The sequence below is a fragment of the Bemisia tabaci genome, chromosome 2 (assembly GCF_918797505.1).
Source record: "Bemisia tabaci chromosome 2, PGI_BMITA_v3".
In the NCBI taxonomy this organism is placed as follows: Eukaryota; Metazoa; Arthropoda; class Insecta; order Hemiptera; family Aleyrodidae; genus Bemisia; species Bemisia tabaci.
Genome location: NC_092794.1, coordinates 36,187,482 through 36,211,921, shown reverse-complemented (window position 1 = coordinate 36,211,921; position 24,440 = coordinate 36,187,482). Strand labels below are relative to the sequence as shown.

The following is a 24,440-nucleotide window of genomic DNA, read 5'->3' as shown; positions in this document are numbered from 1 at the left end:
GAAGAAATAAATTGTTATTTTTGGTTCCTTTTGACGTAAATCCGTCCATTTGCCTCTCTACATTCGAAATTTCCCCACATGAATCTCTTTAATTGGAACTCTCTTTATTTCGAAACCTCGCTAATTCGAAGAAAAAGCCGATTCCCTTCAATTTCGAATTATCGAGAGTCCACTGTATGAAGTTCCCTAGAATTTCAAAAATCCAATGAAAGATTAATTCATCTCGTGCCAAAATAACCTCGGATACCAAGTGTCATGCAAATCTAATGATTAGCAGCCTCAATATCCACTTCCTGCTCCAGGCTGTCATTTTGGAAAGGACTGACTTTAGTGGAAAACGAATACTAGAATCGTTTTTCTCGTCCCATACTCCCTCCCCCCCCCCCCCCGGGCTCTGACTCTCATCCCAATCCGTCGATAAACAACGGAGATGCCAAATTTCCGCCATTTTGAACTTTGACCGGCCACTATTTTGTAAAAAATCAACATTTTGACCTGAGGTTTGTGCCAATATGTTTCTTTTTTCTTCTTATCTTTCGAGTGAGGTGTCAGAAAGGGGCGGCTGCCATTTGAAACAAAAGTTAGCCCCTGCCCCCCAAAATTTTGGGGGAACCAAAAAGTTTCTACCTTAGATCTAGGAACATTCCCAAAGTTTCAAACTTCTATGTCAATTAGGAAAAAAGTTACAGGGGTGGTCAGTGACTTTTGCATAACCCTGTATAATTAAAAGTTGGTTGATGCATCGATTATTGGGATTTTTTTCTATTCTTTTTTCATCCAGATCGAGCCGATTGCTGTTATCTGAATAATCGGTAGTTCTGTGGACTATTTTTTGTTTCATCAAGAAATTTATTTTGTCTACTTTGTACATCTTTTGCAGGCAACTAATCCGCTCTTCCAATTTATACCAATGGCAAAGAGGCATCATCGTAATGGGTGGGGATGGAATCATGTATGAAATTTTAAATGGCATCATGGAACGATTAGATTGGCATAGAGCTTTAGAAAATTTAACACTTGGCATCATTCCGTGTGGTTCTGGTAATGGCCTAGCTAAATCAATCAGTTACAGTTGCAAGTGAGTGAAATTAATTATCTTCCTTTAAATAATGCACCTTGGAACAGATTTATGAAAAAGAATGCTTCCTAAGATAGTCCTGTGTAGGAACTTAGTAGAGCTCTCATCCTATGTTTCGTAAAAACGAGTGAAAATTAATTAGAAAAAAAGTAAAAGTTGACTTGAAACATTTAATAATCATAGATTTCAGGAGATACAGTGTTCGTTAAATTTGAAGCAATCTGGACACTCAAAACTGTACCCCCTCTTATCGACGTGGCTTCCATAATGAGTGGTTTGATCTTTGATCGCAGTTTTCGGTTCCGTGGACGCATCCTCCCAACATGTTCGACACTTATGCGCTCAGTGCAGTCAACGTTGCTTGAGCCTTTCCTTTCTCTAGACTTTTACAGAGACAAGCAGGTTGCTGAAATCGGATCCAAAACTGCTTTGTTTCTGATTCTTACGAGCCGACACGTAAGTTGCTGGAGCCTTTCTTTCCTCAAGACTTGGACGAAGCCAAGCAGCCAAGTGGCCAAGGCTTGGAATCAGTTCAAAAACTGCTCAGTTCCCCTATTTTATGGAGCTTACCTGTATAGATGGATGGCAATGTTGGCAAGCGAATATCGTTAACATGATGTTTTTACAGTTAATTAGGGTATCAATGTTCAATTATTCAGGTTAAGTAAACAATTTTAGTATTGTACACCATCATATCACTATTCCAAACTTTTGAACTGATGAAAATTTTTGAATTCCGACTGCACCATGTGAGAGCCCGGAAAATGTTAATAAACTAAAGTAAGCAGTGTGTTTTATCAAAAACTCAAGGGAAAGCTCTCAATTGCTTTGGAGGACGATCTGACTGAACTGAAATTGTTTACTTAACGATATTCTCTTGCGATCATTGCCATCCATCTATACAGGTAAGCTCCATAAAATGGGGAACTGAGCAGTTTTTGAACCGATTCCAAGCCTTGGCCACTTGGCTGCCTGGCTTCGTCCAAGTCTTGAGGAAAGAAAGGCTCCAGCAACTTACGTGTCGGCTCGTAAGAATCAGAAACAAAGCAGTTTTGGATCCGATTTCAGCAACCTGCTTGTCTCTGTAAAAGTCTAGGGAAAGGAAAGGCTCAAGTAACGTTGACTGCACTGAACGCATATGTGTCGAACATGTTGGGAGGATGCGTTCACGGAACCGAAAACCGCGATCAAAGATCAAACCACTCATTATGGAAGCCGCGTTGATAAGAGGGTGTCCAGTTTTTTCCCACTTTCTCATTCCCGATTTGTTCCCGGTTTTTCGACGATTTTTGGAGGACTCACTAAGCTCATGAAGGAGATGTGTTTCCTTATTTTTCGCAAAAACCAATAGAGCTATGAAAATGCCAATTATTCCATTCGAAAGGTTGCATTTTCAGCTTTTGGTGTATTTGAAATTCAATTAGGTGGCCAAAAAATTTTATTGCCCGCAACAAAAAAAGAAAAGAAGAAAAAAAAGGTTGCTGGTTCCAGTGATGAAAATTGAATCTTAAATCAAAAATTCAAATAAAATTCAAAGACAAATCGCTTCCAAGAGTGTGATGCTAAAACGGCTTTTTTCGCTCCCCCCCCCCTCTGGAATTTCTTCAAACTTTGTCCATAGATTACTCATACTTGAGCGCTTCTTTCCTCAAATTTTCAGAACCCCATAAAATTTGGGGGGGGGGGGGGTGGAAGTCAAAATCTGTGAACCTTGATAGCTCTCGAACGAAGAAAGATATTAAGGTCCGGTTTGGATGAGAAATCATCTGAAATTGCAAACTGGAAGATTCGTAAGGTTAAAATCCCAAAATCACATTTTTTAGTCAACATGTGTGCTTTTTTCAGTTTTTGAGTGCAGAAAATTTCTTTTAAACAAAGGATACACAAAGATCTCAATTTTTTATTTGAACCGAAACCAGTTTTTTAAATTGTTTGACTTTTTCTGCATCCAACGAGTGGTCCATTAAGCTGAGGAAACAAACGGTTCCGGAGTTATGAGCGATCGAAGTACGGGATACCGCGCCGACCAAGTTTCGCGCGTCAAAAAGCCGGATTTGGGTGTTAATAAATCAGATTGAATGTTCAAACCGTGCGAAACAAGTTTGTAGGGTACTTGAGGGTCGCTGAGTTCAGAAATTTCAGATACTTCCAAAAAATTCACTTTTTGTAAATTACAGTTCCGTGGCGCTACTGAAGAAGCCCACCGAGCGCCGACCGACCACACAGTACCGAGCTGTATTTTTAAAAAAGTAAACTTTTTGGAAGTATCTGCAATTTCTAAGCTCAGCGACACTCAAGAAGCTCTACAAACTTGTTTTGCACGGTTTGAACATTCATTCTGATTTAATACAGGGTGTCTGCAGGTCTGGAAAACCGGGAAAAATCAGGGAATTTGATCACTGTCTGGAAAACCGGGAAAAGTCAGGGAATTCGATCGAAAACCGGTGAAAGTCAGGGAATTTTCGCAATTCGAACATTTCGCGGCTGTTTTTGCTCGTCACTGCCGAGGCCGAGTAGGGCGCTCGCGTGGCTGATAATGTAAACTGCTCTGTTCAACCAGTTTGCAACACGGCCGCTAGGTTCACTAATGTGTGTTCGCTAACTTTAAAGATCGAATCGATCTGCCCTATTTAATTTATCTACTTAATTCATGCCAAATGGCAAGATAGACTAAATAGACTTGAATGAAGTTAACTTGCTAACAGCAGAAAATTACAGTAAATAATGATAGGAAACTAAGTGCCCCAGTTATGAGCAGATGGTTAATCGATTTTTTCAATAAATTAGGAAATTTAATGAAAGTGAAATTTTAGTTTTTCTTTAACTGAGTAAAGAAATATTTAGTGTCAACTGCATTTTGCATGAAATTTTTCTGGTTCTTAAATCAACATGTTGACAACTGGTGCATCCACCTTGATAGAAATATTATCGGTAGATTATATTCTAACAAGCCAATGCTTGTTGAGTCTAAGACAAATTCAATACCAACAATAGGTTCTGGAATCCATTGAATTAATTGACCTTAAAAAAAAAGAAAGAAAAAAAAAACCCGAATTAAGCAAATTTATCCAAAATCGAGAAGAGACTCGTATTTCCTCTTGATTATAGCAAAATATACCTAAGTTAGGCACATTTACAACTCTTGTTTTATATTTTAAGAAAAAGAGACTTGTATTTTCAGGGCACTAAGTAATATGCCAATATTTATGAAACCACCAGGGTGAACTATTGTTTGAATTTTCAAAAGTATACGGGGCAATATGTCACAAAGAGAACGTAGTAGAGCTTAAAAATTAAATTTTGAAGGTGAATTTTAGTCTGAGTATACCATTTTGGAATTAGCTTTATTTCGAGTATTTAGGATCTCGTTCCTTTCAAAAGTATTACTTAACTCCTTCCAACGCCATGGTGATTCAGAATATGACTTTACGGGGTCATTCCCAAGGATAGTTTTTTTTTAATATTTTCTAACTACCTAGTTCATCGTATGGCTAAACCCAAAAAGTCAGGGAATTTTGTCATTTTTGTCATGGAAAATCTGGAATTGTCAGGGAATTTCATTTTGATTTTGTAGACACCCTGTTAATAACACCCAAATCCGACTTTTTGGCGCGAAAAACTCGGTCTGCGCGCGGCAAGCAGAAACTTCAATCGTTCATAATTCCGGAACCGTTTGATTCCGCAGCTTAATGGACCACTTGTTGGATGCAGAAAAAGTATAACAATTTAAAAAACTGGTTTTGGTTCAAATAAGAATTCAGATCTTTGTGTATCCTTTAGCTTTTTAAAAGAAATTTTCTGCACTCAAAAACTAAAAAAAAAGCACACATGTTAACTAAAAAATGTGATATTGGGATTTTAACCTTGAGAATCTTCCAGTTTGTAAATTTAGACGATTTCTCGTCCAAACCGGACCTCAATATATTTCTTCGTTCAAGAGCTATCGAGGTTCACAGATGTTGACTTTCATCCCCCCTAGCGCCCCCCCCCCCCCAAATTTTATGGGGTTCTGAAAATTTGGGGAAAAAAGCGCTCAAGTATGAGTAATCAATAGACAAAGTTTGAAGAAATTTCAGCAGGGGGGGGGGCGAAAAAAGCCGTTTCTGCATCAAGCTCTTTAACGACCACTGCACCCACTAAAATCTATGATTATTACATTTTTTCAATTGAACTTTTACGTACTTTTTCTCGAATTTTTCACTGGCTTTTACGAAAGAAAGTATGGGAGCTATACTTAGTTCCTATACGAGACAAAATAATGCCGGAGAACATAATTTACTGAAAATGTAAAAATTTTTCGACCCAATCCAAGTTTCGAATTGTTTAACGAAACTCGAATTTTTTGATGAAACTCGAGTTTTTCGGCCCTTTCCAAGTTTTTCGACCGAACTCGAATTTTTCGATGAAAGTTAAATTCTCTGACAAAACCTCGTTTTTGGACGAAACTTGCGTTTTACGACCAAACCTGAGGCCCCCGACGAAACTCGATTGTTTTGGACCCGTCCCAAATCTTTCGAACTATCCCGAGCCCTTCGACGGAACTCGAGTTTTCCCACCAAATTTCAAAATTTTCCGGTTCAGATCCTCGATTTCTGGTTCATTCCCATTCTCGGATTTACCTTGATTCCTCCCCATGCCCGGTTTCTCCGCGGTTTTCTCGGTTGATAGAAACCATAGATATCCACGGACACTCACCTTAGCACCGAGCGCACGGGGGACCTTTGCATTCGTAGAGAGGTATTCGACAGCGAGGGCCCCGGGGAGGTGGGTCAATCCCACTACCCCACCATTTCTAGATTACGGAAAACAGCATAGAAGAAACAAAGGAACAGGTAAAAAATACGTGTCAACAACGCACGGTGCGTAGGGTTTGGAGTTGCGAGTTGCGCAAAACCATGCTCCATCAACACTTAAAAAAATTTTCGTGTGATTGTGAGTTAGAAATTTGTTTAGCTAAACCTCTCAGGTCTGGCGTAGTTGAAAGATTACAAATTTGATGAACACAGAACGGATTACGAAAAGGGCGGACGTATCGCGCGGAAATCTTTTTTTAAATAAATAAAGCTACCGTACCGAGATTTCATCAACACCTTACCAAAAAATTGAGGGCCCCGGGGAGGTGGGTCAATCCCACTACCCCACCATTTCTAGATTACGGAAAACAGCATAGAAGAAACAAAGGAACAGGTATAAAATACGTGTCAACAACGCACGGTGCGTAGGGTTTGGAGTTGCGAGTTGCGCAAAACCATGCTCCATCAACACTTAAAAAAATTTTCGTGTGATTGTGAGTTAGAAATTTGTTTAGCTAAACCTCTCAGGTCTGGCGTAGTTGAAAGATTACAAATTTGATGAACACAGAACGGATTACGAAAAGGGCGGACGTATCGCGCGGAAATCTTTTTTTAAATAAATAAAGCTACCGTACCGAGATTTCATCAACACCTTACCAAAAAATTGTCAAAACGATTTCCTATAAACTCGGCAAGAATGAAGCTACCTTTACATGTCTGGAAAAACACATTTAGAAAAAAATGCCGCTGAAGCCCAAAAAAGAGAAAAGTTGTTTCTCCCTATTCTAATGCATTAGGGATACGAGGTTGTTTACGCTTACCGCACTGAACTGGTTCAATCGTGCCGCGTGACATTACAGCAGCTGGCAGCGGCACCAAAATTATAGGCGAAAGAGCGACCCCAAGAACGGGCGTTTGTTGGCACAATCAGGGTCCGCGGGGATTTTTCTGAAACCGGGCCCAAACGATACCTTATGATACCCCCAAACTCTGGTAAAAATTTTGGCTTGAGTATACGCACGCTTTTCGAGAAATGGGGGGGGGGGAGGCAAAGTTGCCAAATCGCCATCATTCTTGACACCATTTTAACGGTAAAAAGATGAGAAAAATGGACGAAAAAGTTACACTTTTGATGGTTTTTGGCTTTCAACGTTCTTATTGGGCCCCCGGGCATACATACAACTGTGTTCAGTTCCAAAAATATCGGCCGCACAGTGGTCCAAAATGGGGAGAAATCGTGGACAAATCAGGATTCCTTGTCAAACTTTTTGTAAAGGGAAGTAAAATGGTCAGTTTCCTGCAGTGTTCATGGCTAACAATGTTCTTATCGGTCTTCAATGCATTAAATTGTGTTCAGCTTCACGAATTTTCATCGCACAGTGGTCCAAAATGGGGGAATTAGTGGATATATTAAGATATTCTGTCAAACTTTTTGAAAATGAAGTAAAACTGTTGGTCCCCTGCAGAGTTCAGATCCCGGAAAAACTCATGTATTTAACTTGTTTTAAATATCACTGTATGTCAGACCATATTGTTCATAGAACTATGCTATAGAGTAAATTTTGTAGCCCTATTTGCTTCTACATTGCACAAAAAATAATGTGTAAGCTTCTTCACCACTAGTCCAGGCAATAGGGAAGTTCTTGGGGAAAATTTCCCGGAAAACTTTTTGATGAGTGATTCTTGATACTTAAGATTTTTCACGTAGAGTCGCCCCGAGAAAAGTTATTCACGAGAAAAACGCAAGTTTCGCGAAATTCGAATTTTAGCGGTTTTTTCAGCGCGCTCTGCAGCTTAAATGTCAGTCATATCAAAAAATTGATAAGAACATCTTTTCTTTAGAATTTCTTTTTTCTTCTTTTTCTTTTTTTTTTTCTTTTCTTTTCCGTTTTCTTATTTTTCTACTTTTTTTGGTTTTGGATTTTTCAATTTTTTTTTTTGTTTTTGTTTTTTCAATTTTTTTGTTTTCTATCTTTCTTTTAAAGTTTTCCTTCGTTTTCTGTTTTTTGATTAATTCTTTTTTTGGATTTGTAAATCTTTTTTCAATTCTTTTTCCCTCCATTTTTCCTCAGTTTTTTCTTATTTCTGCATATTTGATTAAAATAATGCTACAAAATCTAATCTATAACAAAGTTCTATAAACAATATTAGCCCAGTCAATGTAGCAATTATCTGGGAAAATCTACATGTGAAGGTTTTTTTGCGGAAACATGTTGCAATAGGCTACAACAAGAACATATCAAAAGTTTACCAAAATCCGCTGTCCGCTAAGGCCGCCATTTTGAAAACAGGGGTGGCAGGAGGCCAAAATACTCCACCGGCGATCGGTTTTTAGCTTATATCTTGATAAATATCAATCCTACGGACTAATGTCAATGAACCTTTTAAAAAGAGCATAAAATTTCCTCTTAGAAATACTACATTTATCAAATTGTGACCTCTGGCTCGTGAGATAATATATCCATAATAGAATATAATCTAGATATATAATCTATATATAGAAGCAAGTCCTGGGCTAAGGTTAGAGGAGTGTCCTCGGAAAACATTAAGTCATGGCGCGGCCAAGCCGAGACTTGCCGCGTTTCAGCCGCTGTTTGGTTTGGACCGCATAGCACTCCGGGGGTAGACCCTCTAGTCATTAATATCAACTTCGAAGTATTCCACCTTTTACACAATTCCACCTTTTTGTATTTCACTCGAGGGGTTGCCAGATTGTGGGATAAATGTGAAAATTTTACATGGGTTCGAACCGGAAACAGTACTGAAAAAGCAACTTATCTGGCAACAGTGGAGTCTAGGAGGGAAGAGAGGCTACCATCCTGGGAAACCCATGATTATACCGGAAATGTCATCAAAACAAATTGGTTCCGTTTGAAGCATCGAATGCATTCGCAGGAAAGTTATTTTAAAATAATAATCGCAAATAGTCACAGATGCTACAAAAAAGAAAAATGAAAGGGAAAGGAAATGAAATGAAGATATAATTACTTATGCAATCAGAGAGAATAAAACGAAAACATCAGAGGAATTCATATGCAATGAAAGTATAAGAAAAACACACAAGTGGGCTCATAGCGATTCGGAACTCGAACTATAATATCACTGAGCAGTTTTTAGACCCCTTTGCCATCGATAATCTTCTTAGGAAGTAAAGATGAATTTTTGCTACTTTAGCGAGTCTAATCGCGGAAGGAGATCTACGGTTGTCATTTTCCTCCACCCGGTGGGACTGACGTCCCAGTTAAATGCGTTTTTGAAGAAATGAGCGATCCTCGTCATTTCTTTATCTACACAAATTCATTAATGTACAAATGACGGCACGCTCCGGTATTAAGGTTCCGTGACAAAATCCTTTTTGTCTTGAGAATCTCCAAAACGTATACATCATAGTGATCAAATGTCCAACGAACCAGAAAAATGGCTCGAGGAGCGAGCTGAATGTCACTCGCGTAGCGGGTGAACGGGGGGTTCAGGGGGTGCAACCCTTTGGCTAGCCGTGACGGACGCGCGAACGGATAGTAGAAATGTGAGCTTTTTCAGTATAGAAATTGTACGGTCTTTCATTGCGGTAAGAACAGTTTTTTGCGCCAGACTCACCGTTTTTAAGATAATTAGAGATTTCGTTCAAAAAACGAGATTTCACGCAAGATTCGACATTCCTAGCCGCAGGAAACTACCGCTTTATCTCACGAGCCAGAGGTCACAATTTGATAAATGTAGTATTTCTAAGAGGAAATTTTATGCTCTTTTTAAAAGGTTCATTGACATTAGTCCGTAGGATTGATATTTATCAAGATATAAGCTAAAAACCGATCGCCGGTGGAGTATTTTGGCCTCCTGCCACCCCTGTTTTCAAAATGGCGGCCTTAGCGGACAGCGGATTTTGGTAAACTTTTGATATGTTCTTGTTGTAGCCTATTGCAACATGTTTCCGCAAAAAAACCTTCACATGTAGATTTTCCCAGATAATTGCTACATTGACTGGGCTAATATTGTTTATAGAACTTTGTTATAGATTAGATTTTGTAGCATTATTTTAATCAAATATGCAGAAATAAGAAAAAACTGAGGAAAAATGGAGGGAAAAAGAATTGAAAAAAGATTTACAAATCCAAAAAAAGAATTAATCAAAAAACAGAAAACGAAGGAAAACTTTAAAAGAAAGATAGAAAACAAAAAAATTGAAAAAACAAAAACAAAAAAAAAAATTGAAAAATCCAAAACCAAAAAAAGTAGAAAAATAAGAAAACGGAAAAGAAAAGAAAAAAAAAAGAAAAAGAAGAAAAAAGAAATTCTAAAGAAAAGATGTTCTTATCAATTTTTTGATATGACTGACATTTAAGCTGCAGAGCGCGCTGAAAAAACCGCTAAAATTCGAATTTCGCGAAACTTGCGTTTTTCTCGTGAATAACTTTTCTCGGGGCGACTCTACGTGAAAAATCTTAAGTATCAAGAATCACTCATCAAAAAGTTTTCCGGGAAATTTTCCCCAAGAACTTCCCTATTGCCTGGACTAGTGGTGAAGAAGCTTACACATTATTTTTTGTGCAATGTAGAAGCAAATAGGGCTACAAAATTTACTCTATAGCATAGTTCTATGAACAATATGGTCTGACATACAGTGATATTTAAAACAAGTTAAATACATGAGTTTTTCCGGGATCTGAACTCTGCAGGCACGGTGCGTTTTAAACAATTTTAATGCGGTCAACATACCACCCGCGATTTTTTTGCGGAAATGTCAACTAAAAGGCCTACTTATTGAGGAACAACAAACCGCGAAATCTGTGATGGGGCCGTTTTTGAGAAAATGCGATTTTTCGCTTTTTTGGCGGGAATTTCGGGTCAAGGCGCTGAAAAAGTCAAGTTAGGCTGTTTTTGTAGTTCGTAAATGCATATCCTATACATTTTGAGTCAATCAAGTGCCAGTAGATAGCTATTCCTGCATATTGCCCAAAATTCATATCCTTAAATCCACGACTTTTGGGTTTTTGGGGGGTTAGTCAAGGAGAAATCCGAAAAAAAGAGGGTTAACCCGGAACAAATTGCTTAACAAACTTTTCTAACGTAAACTTCTTCAGTAGGTCCTATTGAACAACATACCAAAAGTTTACCACGGTTCGCTCCCGGAACACCCCCCCCCCCCAAATTGCCTAAATTTCAAAATGGCGGCCATAATAAGGCCTCTGGGAGTTCGATTTTTTTAAAAATACGCATACAGTGTCATGTGAGGTGTCAAATTCCTATGTAATTTTGGTCGTAGATATCAAATATGAAGTAAAAAAAGTCCCTTGATCAAAAGGGGGTACCCCAAATCCAAGATGGCAGCCAATTTTGAAAGTCAAGAGGGTGTATTTTTAAAAAGTTCGCGTGATAAGGCAAGTGAGGTATTATTTCTTATGTAATTTTGGTCGTAGATTTCATTTATGAAGTCATAAAAGCCCTCAAGTCAAAGGGATTGCTCCAAATGCAAAGATGGCGGCCAGCTTTGAAAGGCAGGAGGGTGAATTTTTGAAATGTTTACGTGACATCCCTAGTAAAATAGAATCAACCTGACGTCAGGGTATGTTTCATAAACTACCCTGAGTCAGATTGATATCAGCCTGAATTAGTCTGAAGCGTATTTAAGGGAATTACGCTGAAAACTGATTTCTCTAGAAATTTCAGAATTTCAACGATTTTCGGCTTCTTCACAGCTGGAAACTGAGAATACGATTCAACGATGGTAATAATCGTTTAGTGCATAAAATTTCCCAAAAATTGCATACCTGAAATTACTGTTTCGAATTTTTTAAAGAGGGTTAGATATGACGTTAAAGTTGTCTATTGGAAAACCCAGCTGCTCGGTTACGAACATTTTTCTTAACATATACCCTAAATTTTAAAGTTTAGTAATTTTTGTTTAAAGTAAACTTTATGGTACCAATGTAATAGCACATGAAAGTGAAAAAAATGTCAATGAATAAATTTTTGAAGGTATTTAATTGTACTTAGAAGCCAATTTTTGAGATGGTAAAAATTTACAAATTATTCAATAACAAGGCTTTGTCTCAGGTTTTTGTGGTTTTTCATGGCTGCAAACAATTTTATTCATCAAAGCATGGTAATCAGCGAAAAGCTGGTAAAGTTTTATGTGAGAAATGTACCTTTATTTGTATTTTTGGCGTCTCTCGTGAAAATGCAGAGGCAATGTTGAAAAAAATTGCAATTTGCCCGAAAAAAATTTTCCCGCTGTTTTTCTTACTTTTCACGTGTTAAAAGGAATTTTAGAAAGAAAACAAGGTGCGAAATGAAAAGTTCATGAAATTTCCTATAACATAGGACAATTGAAAGTTGCCGTAAAACCTTTTTGAGGGGTCTTAGCACTGAATTTTGGTTTAAAAAAAGTTTTAAAAAAAATGATGAATTGTAATTTTTTAGTTATTTTTGAGATTTTACCACTTTAAAATGAGCTTTAAAGTTGAAATAAATGATGTAATTGAAAAGTACGTTAAATTTTGGTCTAGAATAGTGTGTTCAACATCCTTTTAAGTAATTATATTTGCCGGTAGGATAATTTCTTCTGGGATCAAAAATGACATTTTTCTGAAAAAAGACCGTTTTTAGCTCCATTTTCCTAATTTTTAAGCCTTTTAAAAGTGTTTGATCAAAAAACCACTGTGACCACGTAAAAGTACATAAAAGAGCCGTATGCAAAAACGACATTTTTCGCCCCCCCACTAAAACTTATTCAACTTCGTCTATCAGTTACTAATACTGGAGCGCTTCTTTCCCCAAATTTTCAGACCCCCAAAAAATTTTGGGGAGGCGCTAGGGGGGGTGGAAGTCAAAACCTGTGACCCTCGATATCTTTCGAACGAAACAAGATATTGAGGCCCGGTTTGGACGAAAAATCGTCTAAAATTGCATACTTTAAGATTCTAAAGGTCAAAATCCCAAAATTAAATTTTTAACTTAACTTATGTGCTTTTTTTCAGTTTTTGAGGAAAAACAATTTCTTTTAAACAGATTAAACTGAAATTTCACATTTTTTGATTTGAACCAAAACCAGTTTTTTAAATTGTTCGTCTTTTTCCGCATCCAACGAGTGGTCGTATAAGCTGGGGAACCGAACGGTTCCGGAGTTATGATCGATTGAAGTTTCCGCTCAACGCGCGCCGACCGATTTTCGCGCGCAAAAAAGTCGGATTTGACTGTTATTAAATCAGATTTAATGTTCAAACTGAGCAAAATGCATTATTAGGGACCCTTGAGGGTCGCTGAGTCCAGAAATTACAGATACTTCCAAAAAATTCACGTTTTTAAAATTACAGCTCCGTAGCGCTATTTTAGAGGCCCACTGAGCGCCGACCGGCCGCTCAGTGGTCCTGTACGGAGCTGTAATTTTAAAAACGTGAATTTTTTGGAAGTATCTGTAATTTCTGGACTCAGCGACCCTCAAGGGTCCCTAATAATGCATTTTGCTCAGTTTGAACATTAAATCTGATTTAATAACAGTCAAATCCGACTTTTTTGCGCGCGAAAATCGGTCGGCGCGCGTTGAGCGGAAACTTCAATCGATCATAACTCCGGAACCGTTCGGTTCCCCAGCTTATACGACCACTCGTTGGATGCGGAAAAAGACGAACAATTTAAAAAACTGGTTTTGGTTCAAATCAAAAAATGTGAAATTTCAGTTTAATCTGTTTAAAAGAAATTGTTTTTCCTCAAAAACTGAAAAAAGCACATAAGTTAAGTTAAAAATTTAATTTTGGGATTTTGACCTTTAGAATCTTAAAGTATGCAATTTTAGACGATTTTTCGTCCAAACCGGGCCTCAATATCTTGTTTCGTTCGAAAGATATCGAGGGTCACAGGTTTTGACTTCCACCCCCCCCTAGCGCCTCCCCAAAATTTTTTGGGGGTCTGAAAATTTGGGGAAAGAAGCGCTCCAGTATTAGTAACTGATAGACGAAGTTGAATAAGTTTTAGTGGGGGGGGCGAAAATGTCGTTTTTGCATACGGCTCTTTACAATAAGAGAGGGTACCTTGTTCCAAAAATTTCCATAATTTTTGGGTTTGACACGGCTTTATTTAAAATTGTAAAAAATGGCAATATTTACAGAAAATTGAGTTTCTATGCAAAATACCATCCCTGAAAAGGTCATATCAATACAGCAAATATTCCATCAATCGTGAGAAGTTATTGAAATCATTTCTGGAGAGCAAAAATGAATTAATGTAATATAAAATAAATAATTGGAGGGGAAACTGACCCACCTCTTCCTCCCTGCTTTCTACAAAGAGCGCTAATGGATATATGACCGCCAGTACGGAACTAACGGAGACTTCACGCATACTAGTGGGGCCGATAAGTGGAAAATATCATAAGAATCGTGCACTTCTGGAAGAAAGCATGAAAATTTCAGGGATTCATCTCTACCCTATAGAGATTCGATTTAGACATAGACCCCAAAAATCTGAGCCCCCTGGGGGGGCAGGGGGCCCCCCAAATTTTGAATTTTGAGTAACTACTGAACGGCTAATGTTAGCGTGATTTTTTTACAGCAGGACGATGGGAAATTTTATCAGGAACAAAAATGGTTCTATAAATTTTTCTGTAGGATCGATATTTAAGGCGTGAAACGGGGAAAACCATCGGGGGACGGGGAGCCGGCCGTTCTGGGGCAGATCCGCGCGCTGCGCTGCCCGCCCGGGCCGCGCGCGGCGGCTTGCGCAGTACGGTGTTAACCGACGAAACAACCGCTTGTCTTTGTTAAAACTCAACGATGCGCAGTTTTAAAAATTTTATGAATATATCGTACTACTATAAAGCCTGAAAATAGGGTTTAACTTTTGCAGGTAATACATATACACAGGCTAGCGCACGGCAACAGAAGGAGAAGGGGTTAAGTCCTGGAGTTCCGGATTGTTTTGTTGTATACGGATTTGTCAAGTTTTATTACGGCATCCGAGATAACTGTATCAGACACCAGTTAAACGGAATATAATCTGGCGCACAGTTGTCTCAGGAGGGAGGGGGGGGCCTAAAAGTCATAAATCTTATTTTTAAACCACGATGACCTGAAAAATGATTTTAAAGTGTTTTTTTCCCTCTTTTTCTCGGTGCTGCGTCACCAGGATTGTATCTATATATGCTTACAGACCCTAAATTTCCCGGAAGACGGCTTCCAGCCAGACTTTTAAGACAGGGAACCTAATTTTGTAAAAAATGAGTACACAGAAAAACATTCTTCTCTCTTTTAGGAACATTTTGGTACATCATCGCTACGTATAGGCATTTTTTTAAGAGGACCTAAACCACCTTCAGAACTTTGCTCCAAAAAAACGACAAAAGAATCTTGAGAGAGCTTGATAGGGATAAAAGACCCCGAAAATCCTATGTTGGATTGCTTCTTGTACAGTATAAGGAATATTATTAAGAAATAACTAGCCGCCAATATCCGCTAATCTGCAAAAAGGGTCTTTTTGAGTGATAGGAAGTCGCGCCTACTGGGAACCCATCCTGCTCTTATGTCATCGATCGCGCATCACACGGTATCCCTCAATCTCGGTTTTGCAACTCATTACTGATTACTGATTTTGACTGATTAGTTGATATTTTGGCGAGAAATTAACCTACTGATAATCTCTGAAGCCAATTCGATCAGTGTTATACTGTACGATAAAGTTTAAGACGTACGTTTTGTGTTGTGCATATTTTGCAAGTCCCGTTTCTTGAAAATTGTCTCCAACACACCTACCTAGAATTTTTCCATGAGTTCCATACAAATAAAAAATCGGTACGAGATTTGCGGGTTGAAAAAGAAGAAATGCAATGAATTTCTTCCTGAGGTACCGGTCCCTCTCACAGGTTCTTTAAAGGATCAGAACCTTCATGATAAATACATTTCCTCCTATATTAATATTTTTTCAATACAAATGTTACCAGCTCCACTCCAAACTCCATGGAACAAAATGAAAGATAATATGCATGGATTTTTTTTACTGCTCATTCCATTTTTTATGTCTTGTGGTAATTTCCAATACTAATCTTCAAGTTTAACTCGATAAAAAGAAGCGATAGTATTCAGATATCTTCTTTTTTATCATTCATTTTTTAATATATTGTTCTATTTTTTGAAATACGCACATTTGTTGAATAACTGAAAGAGTGGGGAGTTTGGAAAATGACAACGTCTATTGACTGGCTGGAGGAAAAAAGAAGAGAAAAGAACATTGTCGGAATGTTCCGTATGTCTCAGTACCTATGCAATTGCGAGAAACCAATTAACATGAACGAAAAACGATATTAGAGGAAAATGAAGAAAATCTGGTAACCTCAGTGCGGCGAAGGGACTGTGGAGCCCCCCCCCCCCTCCTCCTCCTCCTCCTCAGTCCTCAAGTAATGTCATTGCGTCAAGTTTTACAAAATTCATGCTTATTTAAGCAGCTCATGGTTTCATTCGCTGAAAGTAACATGAAAAATAAGCTAAAAATAAATTATCAAGGATCCCATTTCCAATAGTCATGAAAAAGTGAGTCAAAATCTTATTAAAACTTCCGCTCTAATATCTTAAAAAATTTAATTCTGTACAAAAATTACGTAAGGAAAGGGTAAATTACTATGCACTGAGGTCGGAAAAGCTCTGTATTCAGAGAATACACGACGCGTGATGCGCGATGACCGATACCTGCTATTGACTTGGCGCACTCACATTGGAGTATTTCGCCTTTTGCTTGTGTTTATGTACTGCCAATAAAAGTAGGGCTTATATTATTAAATAAAAGTATTTAAGCAGTACGGTAACTTTATAATTGTTTTTAAAACTGCGCATCGTTGAGTTTAAACAAAGACAAGCGGTTGTTTCGTCGGTAACACCGTACTGCACCGGCCGCGCGGCCCGGGCAGGCAGCGCAGCGCGCGGATCTGCCTCAGAACGGCCGGCTCCCCGTCCCCCGATGGTTTTTCCCGTTTCACGCCTTAAATATCGATCCTACAGAAAAATTTATAAGAACCATTTTTGTTCCTGATAAAATTTCCCATCGTCCTGCTGTAAAAAAATCACGCTAACATTAGCCGTTCAGTAGTTACTCAAAATTCAAAATTTGGGGGGCCCCCTGCCCCCCCAGGGGGCTCAGATTTTTGGGGTCTATGTCTAAATCGAATCTCTATAGGGTAGAGATGAATCCCTGAAATTTTCATGCTTTCTTCCAGAAGTGCACGATTGTTACGCTTATCGGCCCCACTATACAAAGTGAAGACAATTTTCATCGTATTTATGCATACTCTCACATAAAAATATACAAATAGGACAGAGCTTGGCGAAATCTGCACATTCAAGGATTTTTAAAAACATTGCGGAATGGGACATCTCACATATGAGGAAAGTTACGATGCGAGCACACGTAGGGTGGAGCGTTTTTGGGCTTTTTTTTTATTTTGAAAATGGACATAGTACAGTAGTTGTGAAATGGTCTAAAAGTAACGCCTGAATTTTCCTGAATTTTTTCGTCAACGTTTAGGCCTCCCGGATTGACGTTGACGTCAAAATTAGCGAAAAGTCCGGGTTTTTTGACAATAACTTGGCAACAATGGCAAATACGACAAAAATGCATAGAATCAGAGTTGTTTCTTATCCTTTTTTCTGTAAGTGCAACCGTTTTAGTGTAAAATTCGAAAACCCGTATTTTTCCGGATTTTTGGCACAAATTCTCGTTCAGTCCGGGAGAAATACGGTAGAAATACGGGAGAAAGAGGGCTGAGGCCGGAATTTTAAGACGTCACTCGAAACTTCCTCGACTCGAGATTTCCTTGAGTACGCTTTTCGAGTGTCCTCGAGAATTGACGGTATTTTAAGACGCGACTCGAAATTTCCTCGACTCGAAACGCGCTTCGAGTCACCTCCAAATTTCCTCAAGTGAATTTCGTTGAGTCAATCTCGAGATTTTCGTGAGTGAGGTACTGAGGTCCCTCAAGGGAGTTCTGAGGAAACTTGGTTGAAAGTGATTTGTTTTGTTATGAAAGTGAATTTGAATGAAGTGAATTTTTTTATGAATTTTATTGCTAAAATTTAATTTTACCCACTTTCCCTTGTTTACTTTAGATATGTATGCTATTTTTCCCTTCAAAGAAAAAAGTATACTGTTTTTCCTCTAGAACTTCTCCTTCTCAGTTGCAACTACCTTACAACTTCGGTGTTTTGAAACGGTAGCTGAAGGGCGATTTTTGGGGGTCACGGACATTGAATTTCAACATTTTATATTGTCATAGAGGGTTAATTTTTCAGAGTAAAAAAATCCTTAAATCCACCCCCGTGCGAAGAGCATCCCCTCCTTTCCCTCAAAGCCTCATCAAAGAAAGTGAGCCTCAGAAAGAGCTACTGAAGAGTACAGCGCCACGGGTACTACGCATCCCAAGTAGCACAGTGCAACGAAAATATTGAAATTAAATTGCAGTTTGATTTCAATACAATTGTAATTTTTTTACCATTAAATTGCAACATTTTTACATCATTTAGTCGATTTATGCTGATTTTAAACAATCAACAAAATGAGTTCCATGTGTCAGAAAGATAGGCAATATGCAATGCATTGAAAAATTGCAACAAGTTTCAATAAACGGGACCCCTTCAAATAGGAGCTAGGCAACATACACAACACTCAGTGGAATTGCAATATTGTTACAATGTAATTGCTACTTATGGCAATCTGTGCACTTGGGATTTTGGTCATGCACTTTACGAAGCTACTTTCAAATTCAAAGTCCTCATCAAATAGTGATCCTAATGCAATTCCAAGGGCATTAATGGGTTTCATTTGACGTGGAGTTGATGTAATTGATGTTCAATAAAATATTTTTATGATAGTTTTAAAAGTTATTCCCGTTTTTTGTCATCTAAGACATTACATCGTTTGTTTCGGTGAAAAAACATTTGGTTCCCTGAGGTATTGTTTTTAATCAAAAATAATAACTTGCAAAAGTCTATCTTGGTTTTTAACCTAATTTACTTTAATTTAAACATGGGTTTTCCACGAAATAAAGAAATAGCTTTCATCCTGAATTCATCTTCGTCCCCCGCCCTCCCTCCTACTCCTCCAAAAAAAACCTGAAGAACCTGACACTGAATTTTCAGTTTTTCAGGGAGAAAAATGTTCGAGCAACTCATTATTCCCCCATTCTTTGCTAACACTCCTGTAGGTAACTCCCTAGAAAATCAACATAAAAATTGACAGATTGGATTAAAAATGGCCTCATTTACTTCTTCAGTAAAGTGAGGCAGAATAATGATTTTGGGGCCTCAGATTTCTAACAACTGAGCGCCGAGTCTCAGAGAAACATACAAACAATTTCCACTGGTTAGGCTTCCCGAGCAATGAATTCCTTAAAAAATAGAATTTATCAGGGCGATTTCTAGTGACGCCATGGGTGCCAGGTATTGCAAAAATAGTGAGAGCATAATTAAAAACATACAAAAGGACATGAGAAAACACATGAACATGCTCACTCTAACTTTTTGCACCTTGGCCTCTCCCTCCTTCCCCCCAAAAAATCATCATAAGAACTAGAGGAGAAATGAAGCACTGAGAAAAGATCAAGTTTGTCCCATCAACAAAAATGAAGCAATATTTGAGTGAGGAATTCCAATGTTTCTGAGAAGAGAGAATCAAATCAGTTAATTTATGAGCAGCTTCACCACTTCACTACAAATGTGGACACTTGGTGACGAAGTAATTTTAGCTAAGCATGTAGTCAAAACAAAATGGGCATTTCAGGTCAAGGTTAATAGCCGAACCTAAAAGAAAAATACTGTGTGCTGAAGGAATGAAAGTTATAGAACATGATGTCATGAATACTCACAGAAAATCAAACTCTCTGCACTATATGATAGAAGATTTGAAGGATGAGAGGGTACGTGGAAGAGTGAATTCAGAGGCTGATGAGTTGCGTTGAAATTGACAGCTGTGGACAATCAATCCATGGTCTCCGCAAATTGTTTAATATCAAATCAGCAGAGAACCATGATCTTTGAATGAGACAGCCACTAGATACACAAACTGCTGAGGTAGGTTGCTCTCTTAAATGCTGGGCAATGGCCATCTTGGAAACTCTTGAGTCTGACACTTTGATGAGAATAGCATTCGAACTGCCCATGTGCTGCAGTGTGTCGGGATAAGTGAATATTATGACTCAGTAGAGATTCCTTTGGTTCAGGATTAACTTAGGTAAATACCTGAGGGCCAGGAGACCGTACACATTTTAATTTCAAAGAATTATGAGCACTTGACATACCAACCCAAAGAAAAGCATCATGATAGCAAAGTTCTCTAGATTAGGCAATCAGTTGCGCATCGCTGTTAGAGCTTGCTCATCGCATGTTGAGACGAATGTCATTATCTGATCAGCTCCAAGTCAGCAGCAATATAACAGGTTGATACATGCTTTCAGACAGCACCATTGGTGAGCAGTGACAAGAAAATACTAGACTTTTGTCTCAACATACACTCAGTGAGCTCTAAAACGCTTATTAGGTAGAATAAGATTGATAATCATGAGAGATACGAATCGCGTAATGTGGCCTATGCTTGTGCTTTCAGAGGCCAAGTAGAAAACTTCTATTAAATCATGTTCAGAAACTGGAAAATGAAGAAAAACCTGATCTCTAAAGTCACAAATCTGCTTCATAGGTACAGTGTTTAATGTTCAATGTTGACTCGATAGAACTTGTGTTTGTGAAAACCAGCTGACAACTTGATGAATCACAATCTTAACCAAAGGGCTTTGAAAGAAGATGCTTTTGAGTGAGGGTATGGTTTGTAATTTTTGATAAGTTACCTGAGAGAAACGGATATTCCTTTGCTATAAATCACATGTAGACAATATAAATGAAATAATAAAGCACAGGGTTTCATAATTGGTACGTATTTGAGACGCTGACGCTTGGATAAGGGCTACACTATCAACTTTTCTCCGGAGAATAAATCACGCATTTCCGAGAAATTTCACAGAGAATTCATGATGGAATACATGTATGATGAAAATAAGTACTGAGGAGAAAAGAAAGGTTCAATCACCGAGAAATTCACTTCCATTCAATCGCATGAATGTTAAGCATCTGTGGTGTGGGTTTAGCCGTGTTCTCAAAGACGATTAGGATCCATTGAACGCTTGAACTATGACACAAAGGGCTATATCACATAAAGAAACACAAAAACCACTAAGAAATCGAATTATTAACTTTGAAACAATTAATTAAAAGGATTACTGGTCTGGCACTGATAAACAAACAAACAAATACAATGAATGGCCGGGGCCGCCTTCTCACCAGTCACCATCTCACGAATGCATACTCAAGCGGATGAATCAGAAATTAACTCATGGCCCGGGAATTTATGAAAGTAGCCGCTAAAGTTTAATTTGACGCACTTTTCCATGATTATTATTCCAAATAAATTCCTAATCTGTTCTTTAATTGACGTTGAACGTCATTCTCTCACCTGGAAGCCATTTTTTTTTTTTGGACGACGGAGTTTCGAGTCGAGGAGATTTTCGAGTTGAGTAGATTTTCGAGTCGAGGAGTTTTTTCTCGAGTCGAGTGAGTTTCGAGTCGAGACGGTTTGGAGGTTCCTCCAGTCGAGTAAATCTCGAGTCGAGGAAGTTTCGAGTAACGTCTTAAAATTCCGGCCTAACTCGGAACAAATTGCGTGATAGACTTTTCCTACAAGAATACCATCATCGGGTTGGCCTGAATAACACAAAACATACAAAATGTTTTCCACGGCTCCACCGCGGATCACCCCTTAAAATTCCTAAAATTCAAAAAGGCGGCCGTGTTTAGATTATCAAGCATCAAGGTAATTTAAAATGTGCATCTCGTGTGGTATGAGGTGTCGTTTCCTATGTCTTTTTAGTCGCAAATTTCAAATATAGTGTTAAAAAAAGCCCCTGGTCAAACGGGGTGCATCAAATCCAGGATGGCGGCCAACTTTGAACGGCGGGAGGGTAGCTTATAAAGTTTGATTAGTGTATTACATTTTAAATTGAAAGTAAGGTAACGATCTCTGGATGATATTGGTTTAGCATTTTGATTAGAGGTTCAAAATTAAATTGTCTTTTATAAGACGTCATCTATGATCCGATGAATGACACCTGGTCAGGAGGCGTAAAACTGGCAATCCAGGCCGAACCCGCAGGTTACTAGGGTTTAAGATGCCGTAAATTTACAACAGAAAATGGCCCATAATCGTGCGGGGTCTCCCGATTATAGGATAAGTGGATGACTTCTAAATGTGAAGGACAGAACAGATAATTTCAAAGTGTGATAGTAAAAAATCTTGGAAATCAATCTAAAAGTTTTCTTAAATGTTCACAATTAATATTACTCCTCAATAAGAGATAAAATTGAGGATGGTGACTATCTCCATATGAAGAATCAATAAAACGACACTACGAAATAAATGTACAATTCAAAGAGAGACTGCTGATTAAGCGATATTTACATGCAATTGAGTTACCTATTACTAAAAGAAAAATAATGAAAAAATAAAAACATTGATGATTCATACCACCGGATGATGTTCCTTAGTATATTTTTTGAAGGAAGGTGTCGTCAACTCTTGATTTTAGAGAAAATTGCTTTTTTTTTTTTTTTTATTTCGCCATGATTCTCACGTGACCTAATTTACTTTATTCACATTTCGAATAAAAAGAGTCTTGGTTCTCGGGGGGAATAAAAGGATTTTAAACGCGAATATTACTTACACGGAAATCGGTACCTTATTTTCGAAGATGTAAGACATATTTTAAAATAAGACGTAATGCTAAAAGGAACTATGTTGCACGCAAACACCGTTCAGATATAGCCTTCCAGCATTATACCTACACCTCTGGTTAACACTACTGCCTTTTACAGGCAGTCATCGTGGATTTGAGACACCTTGTTTGACCATTCATTTTCCACTTAATTTTTTACTTCACATTTTACCAAAATTACACAGGGAGTAATACCTCACTTCACTCATCGCGTCATTATTTAACTTGCTTAAGTCCTCCCACCCTTCAAACTTATCAGTCTTTTTTGAGTTGTGTGCAGCCCGATTAACCAGGTGGTATTCATCACGTCATACTGGAAATCTACGACCAAAATTACGATGAAACAACCAAAGCATGTATCGGTTTGCGATGTTGCAAAATTCTTGGAATTTTCAAATATTGCAAACGAGATACCTGGTTTGGGAATTTCGCAGTCGATATTCTTTAAGGAACTAATACCTCACTTGACTTATTACGCGAAGAAGTGGTACTAGGACGAACTATCAGGGGGAATGTGAGGGCATATGGGACAAACATACTCTCCTGCCGTTCAAAGTAGGCCGCCGTCCTGGATTTGATGCACCCCGTTTGACCAGGGGCTTTTTTTTAACACTATATTTGAAATTTACGACTAAAAAGACATAGGAAACGACACCTCATACCACACGAGATGCACATTTTAAATTACCTTGATGCTTGATAATCTAAACACGGCCGCCTTTTTGAATTTTAGGAATTTTAAGGGGTGATCCGCGGTGGAGCCGTGGAAAACATTTTGTATGTTTTGTGTTATTCAGGCCAACCCGATGATGGTATTCTTGTAGGAAAAGTCTATCACGCAATTTGTTCCGAGTTAGCCCTCTGTCTCCCGTATTTCTACCGTATTTCTCCCGGACTGAACGAGAATTTGTGCCAAAAATCCGGAAAAATACGGGTTTTCGAATTTTACACTAAAACGGTTGCACTTACAGAAAAAAGGATAAGAAAGAGATTTGTTGGAAATTTAATTTCCAACAACTCTGATTCTATGCATTTTTGTCGTATTTGCCATTGTTGCCAAGTTATTGTCAAAAAACCCGGACTTTTCGCTAATTTTGACGTCAACGTCAATCCGGGAGGCCTAAACGTTGACGAAAAAATTCAGGAAAATTCAGGCGTTACTTTTAGACCATTTCACAACTACTGTACTATGTCCATTTTCAAAATAAAAAAAAAGCCCAAAAACGCTCCACCCTAGCTCAGCACAGCCGCCGCGCCGCGAAGCGCTGTAGGTACGTGAGGGATTGGGCTGTGTAATGGCGGCAGCTCGGGGAGCGGGTCTGTTTGCGTCGGAGGAATTAATAGTAAAACTAATAATTATTATGATAAAATCAATACACCATTGAAGGTCTGGAACTTTTGGGCGGCCAACTGTAGCGTAAGCGCGAACAAGGATTATAACGAAAGTACAGATGTCAGTGGGGGGCGGGGTTGTCGACAAGAGAGAGGGGTATGCACCTATGCTTTACGTGACGTACCGCAGGCTCGTGTGAAATGAGGAAATCTAAGTAAATAAGAAGGAAAATAATAAAAACATTAAAATTTTACTGCCCTTGGCATCTTGTCAGCCGAATATGCGACATTTCGCACATTATTTAATATTATTTAGCTTTCAATAGACCGAGTAAAAAATTAGTAGAGCTTTTATTTCATTACTCGGCTTTGTATTTCTTAATCTGTGTCAGTTAAATATTCGGCGATACTAAAACAATTGCATTTTAACACTTATACTTTCAAT

At 38.3% G+C, this 24,440-nt stretch overlaps 1 protein-coding gene across 4 annotated transcripts in view; it reads left to right on the top strand.

Annotated features, from left to right (window-relative positions):
- Positions 1 to 24,440, top strand: part of LOC109033156 (sphingosine kinase 1) — a 150,323-nt gene that overhangs the window by 55,789 nt on the left and 70,094 nt on the right. For 3 of the 4 annotated variants that reach the window (XM_072297227.1, XM_072297228.1, XM_072297229.1), the window contains exon 3: positions 881 to 1,078. The exons of the other annotated variant lie outside the window; for it this stretch is intronic. In XM_072297227.1, coding sequence (XP_072153328.1) covers positions 881 to 1,078 — 198 coding nt within the window. The remainder of the gene's footprint in view (positions 1 to 880; positions 1,079 to 24,440) is intronic. 4 annotated transcript variants of the gene reach the window in all.